Here is a 5,297-nt window from a genome sequence, read left to right as displayed (position 1 = left end):
GCGCATGGTTGCCAGATTGCTTAAAATAAGCAAAACACTGGGCAGAAAATGTATGCTTGTAACAGCGAAGCTCTGATTCGGGGATTTGAACTATTGATATCTGGCAACCGCACTCATGAAAGCTCGCGTAGTAGAGGCGTGTAGAGCAGTCCGGAGTGCGCAATAACATGTTGTCTCCTTTTTTGGACACTCGGCATATTCTTTTGGGAAACTATGCTTGAATTTGAAACATTTGATATTCACGATATTTTCAAATTTTACATCGTCGTCAAAATTATTGCGATAATATCGCTAATATTCGATATATCGCCCAGCCCTACCACAAAGCAATAAAATAAACAGTGAAAGTAACAAAGGCTTGTACAATACATTTTAACTGGCACAATTAAGTGTGAAATTAACTGAAGGAAATATCTGTCAGTGAACAACGGCTCTGTGTAGTTAATGCTGCTCAATGTGAAAGCACGCAGGTGATGGAGATTTACCGCTGATTACAGAACCGGCTTTACTGATAAGATGCGCGTTAAATATCGCATGCGATTTATCGTGCAGCCCTATATCTGGTTAGTAAATAAAGCCAGCTAATACGATTTTTTAATTTTTTTATTACAAATGCAATGAAAATACAGATATCGGTATTGGCACGTACCAAAAATAAAAGTATCGTATCGGACTCGTTCTGGAAAACGTGGTATCAGTGTATCATTATTTTTTCAGCATCTGCCATCTCAAAATATTCCTCATATAGCTGCTATGAGAGTCGCTTCACATGCTTTTCATCGTTCCATTTGAGAAAAACTACCATCAAATACACACTGAAACTCAAAGATCTTCAAGACAGACCGTAAAAGTTTGGTTTAACTTGAATAAATTATAAGATAAATATATTACTGTTGTATACTAAAGTGTACTTCTCAAAGAAGTAATAATAATACTATTATTTTTAAGGAATATCAGCAATAAATATATTTTTTAATTCATGTATTATTTACAAAGTTATGTTGTGCAGCATCTTATTTACAAAAAAAAACAGTGTTTTGTTGTAAATTCTTATATTTTCAAATGCTGATTTCAATTCATTTTAAATGATCAATTAAATTGTTAAAGTTTTATTAATGAATTTCATTAGACACCATTTTGATGATAAATTTGTATTAAATCATAAAACAGAGAATCCATAAAAAAATATCAATTAAATTGTTAAAGTTTTATTAATGAATTTCATTAGACACCATTTTGATGATAAATTGTATTAAATCATAAAACACAGAATCCATAAAAAAACTGAATTTCATGGGGCCCTAAATTAAAAAGGTATCATACTTTGTGTGAACAAGTTATGTTTACTTTCATTCTCAAGGTCTAATAAATGTGGAAAGCATTTCCATCCCCGTTAATCATAAAGGAATACCAAGATAAATATTGTATGAAATGGAAAAAGCATTGTGAGAATTATTTTTGGCCATATTGCCCAACCCTATTTCTGAATTATTTCTGTGAAATATTCTATGCTTGTTACTTTTGGATGGGCAAAATATAAATTCTCAGCCTGTTCTCTAGTGTTTTCTGTATAACTGAAAAACAAAACAAACAGTGGTCAGTCATTTACGTTCTGATGGTCTATTTCTGTCTAAGTGGGTGGCTCTTGGCCAAAATAATCTGCAGTGTAGACCAGACCTTATGCCATTTACTCAAAGCTTTGTGAGACCATGTGAGATGATTTGATTGTGACCAAAAGTGCCCTTAGTTAACGAAAGCTTCATAGTTGCATAGTTGCAGTGTGTGTGTGTTTTTCTCATCCTGCTCCTGAAACTCTGATTCTTCGTGATTCTTTTGCCTTGCCAATCTGTTTTGTCTGTTTACGTTCTGATGGTCTATTTCTGTCTAAGTGGGTGGCTCTTGGCCAAAATAATCTGCAGTGTAGACCAGACCTTATGCCATTTACTCAAAGCTTTGTGAGACCATGTGAGATGAGTTGATTGTGACCAAAAATGTTGAGCGAGATTATTTGATCGTAACCATCAGCGTAAAAAAAAATGTATCATGTGACATCTTACTATTTGTTGGATAGGTTTAGAAGAGCTGTTTGATTTATTAGAGCAACTAATGTGGCACTACGTAACTACTAGATTTGATTATTTCCTCCATTAATGCACCAGCAGTGTGTTTCCACCTTCTGCCCCCATTTCCCTTCACACTGAATTCAGCATCAAATTTTAATTTGGTTTTTACCTGTCTTGGCCAATTCGTGGAGGCAGAGGGTGGAAGAGTGCATAGAGGCATCAGCAGTAAACAGAGCTGACAGGGCTTGTGTCTCAGAAAGTTGTAGTAACTCAAAATAAAACTTAAAGTGCCTCCGGTTCTTTTAAAGTGCCCTTAGTTAACGAAAGCTTCATAGTTGCATAGTTGCAGTGTGTGTGTGTTTTTCTCATCCTGCTCCTGAAACTCTGATTCTTCGTGATTCTTTTGCCTTTGCCAATCTGATTTTGTCTGTTCATTCTGTTTTTCCCACCTTTGCCCTTCTCTCAGATCAAGAGCAGCAGGAGGAAGAGAGTGAGGAGCCGTTTGTGGCGCCCCCTGGCCTCCTCATCCCTCCGGATGTAGAGCTGGTGAGGAGATAATGAAGTCTACCCATTTTACACAGTTTCACTTAGGGATGCACCAGTAGTAAAATTCTGGTTGATACCCATGAGACAGTAATTATTTTCATGTTATGGCCTTTAAAAGATTCAATACTATTTTGTCTAAATAAATTCAAATAATGCACTAAATTAAAATCAATCATTTTTAAATGCTGCAAGTGAATTAGGCATCACAACATAATGCATAATGTACAGCATAAAAATGGATATTCATTTGGAGATTTACTGAAGATTATATATAACTGTTTTTAAAGATGAACTAAAGCTAAATCATACGTTTTAAATGCTACAAGTGAATTTAGGCTTCACAGCATTATATTGAACAGCACGAAAATGGATATTTATTTGGAGATTTGCTAAAGATTACATTTAACACTATTTCTAAATATTAACTTTAAGTGAGTTAGATGGCGATTAAAAATCTGGTAAATGAGCACACACTATTAAATATGCAGATTAATTAAAGGGGTGGTTCACTCAAAAAATGACAATTTTGTGAAAAAAATTTGTGAAAATTTACCCTCCCTCAAGTTGTTCCAAACCTGTTTTTTCACCATCCAGTGAGCCACTTGCAGCAACGTACCTCAACCAGCACTTTTTTGGGTGGAGGGAGTGAAATCCATCTCAAGGTTGGAGGATTAGTCGAAACCTTCATTTTCTCAGACTTGAAACCCCCTATTAGTTTCAAGTCTGTGAGGTTCTTTGAAGGAGCCTTTTGAATTATTAATCTTCAGCTGCTCTGATTACCTTGCTTATTGTACAGCACATAGCTTGAAGCAACAAAAAAATCTGATTTTGAAGAGAAACGTTGGGTTGTTTATCTTCAAATTAGCAAGTCATTATTTGGCTCTCTGGGGCTTTGAATACAATAGATTCTCTGTTTACCTGGACATTGGAGCTAAAGTGCAGCCCTTCGAAAAGTTCTTCTCATGCAATATTCATGCTTCCTTCTAATGAAGGATATGTGTCATTTGGAGCACTATTGGTGCCATTTGTCATTTAAAATACAGCATCGCCATAAATCAGCTCGGCACATGAATATGATTTTGTCTGCAGCTTGAAAGACTTGTGACTAACTATTTTAAATCTGCATGTGTAGCTGGAAATGAATTAATGACGTCCCTGGTTAGATTCATGGAATGCCAGCCCACACTCACACATAAATTGTTTGTGTGTGAACTGCAGTAGCAAGAAAATCCTGCGCCCGAAGTCATTGATGATAAATGTTCTATACACATTTTTCCCTATACAAATTGTCTAATTAATCTTTATTTTTTAAAATGGCATATTCTCTTATAAGCTTAATCAGTATTTCAGTCTTGTTTACCCCATTTCTTTGCCATCTATTTCAGCCTGCGACCACCAAGACGCACGCTATTATTGAGCGCACCGCCAACTTTGTATGCAAGCAGGGGGCCCAATTTGAAATTGTGCTGAAGGCAAAGCAGGCCGGGAACTCCCAGTTTGATTTCCTGCGGTTCGACCACTACCTGAACCCTTACTACAAACATATTTTACGAGCTATGAAGGAGGGCAGGTACACACCGGCATCAGAGGGCAAACAGGACCAGCAACAAGGTAAGTGTTACAGTTTATTAGGTTGACATGAAATTTTGACCTCCTTTATTTCCCCATAATTCTGTGCACATTATTTTTGTGGCAAACGCTATTCTAGGAAATCTAGAAAAGAAGATGCTCTAGAAAAATGATAGATTCTAGAAATTCTAGAAAAGATGTTGTACTTTGGATTGACTTGAATCGGTCTTTGATTATTGTAAAATGTCTTTGTAATATTTTGTCAACATATAGTGAGTTTCTCTGTTATAGAACACCTACTTTTTATAATTCAGTTCGCTAGAAAAAATGAAATGTCCATTTTTGCTTCAAAATACACTACCATTCAAAAGTTTGGGGTCAGTACTGTAGATTTGTTTGTTTTTTTGTTTTAAAGAAATTAATACTTTTGTTTAGCAAAGATGTATTAAATTACATTTATCAAAAGTCAAAGTAAAGACTTTCACATTGTTACAAAAAATTCAAATAAATACTGAAAAAAAGTATCTTGGTTTCCTCAAACATATATTAAACAGCACAATTGTTTTCAACACTGATAATACATGTTTTTGAGCACCAAATCAGCATATTACAATGATATCAGCAGGATCATGTGACACTGAAAACTGGAGTAATGATGCTGAAAATTCAACTTTGCGTCACAGGAATAAATTACATTTTAAAATATATTAAAATTGAAACAGTTATTTTAAATTGTAATATTATTTCACAGTGTTAGTCGTTTTACTGCATGGCGGGGCATAGAGGAGAAACAATAATGTACATTATATGGAAAATAATGTGTTTTTTTAACCTTAAACCGCATAAACACATTTCATTACACCAAATACACAACATAATGTTTTTTTTAGCAACGTCATATGACCCCTTTAAAAACAAAAATATTTAAAAAAATTGTAAACCTCAAACATTTGAATGGTTGTATATATTGTGTCACTTTGTCAGTCATTTTGTAGTATATATCCAACTCTCTACATTGCGAGTAAACCACTCGCATATGCGACTAAATCTTCACTCTGGGCGACTAAATGACGTCTAATATTAGCCAATTGCTAATAAATTCTCAGATTTTACTCGCCA

General features: G+C 34.8%; 1 protein-coding gene across 1 annotated transcript in view; it reads left to right on the top strand.

The window, feature by feature from the left end:
• LOC107739738 (splicing factor, suppressor of white-apricot homolog) overlaps positions 1-5,297 on the top strand; it is a gene marked incomplete at its 5' end in the record, with an annotated part of 88,330 nt that overhangs the window by 7,175 nt on the left and 75,858 nt on the right. The window contains 2 exons of the mRNA XM_016551939.1: positions 2,530-2,609; positions 3,995-4,220. Coding sequence (XP_016407425.1) covers positions 2,530-2,609; positions 3,995-4,220 — 306 coding nt within the window. The remainder of the gene's footprint in view (positions 1-2,529; positions 2,610-3,994; positions 4,221-5,297) is intronic.

The sequence above is a fragment of the Sinocyclocheilus rhinocerous genome, unplaced genomic scaffold, assembly GCF_001515625.1.
Source record: "Sinocyclocheilus rhinocerous isolate Xijiao unplaced genomic scaffold, SAMN03320098_v1.1 scaffold585, whole genome shotgun sequence".
NCBI lineage: Eukaryota > Metazoa > Chordata > Actinopteri > Cypriniformes > Cyprinidae > Sinocyclocheilus > Sinocyclocheilus rhinocerous.
This window is presented reverse-complemented; position numbering and strand designations above follow the sequence as displayed.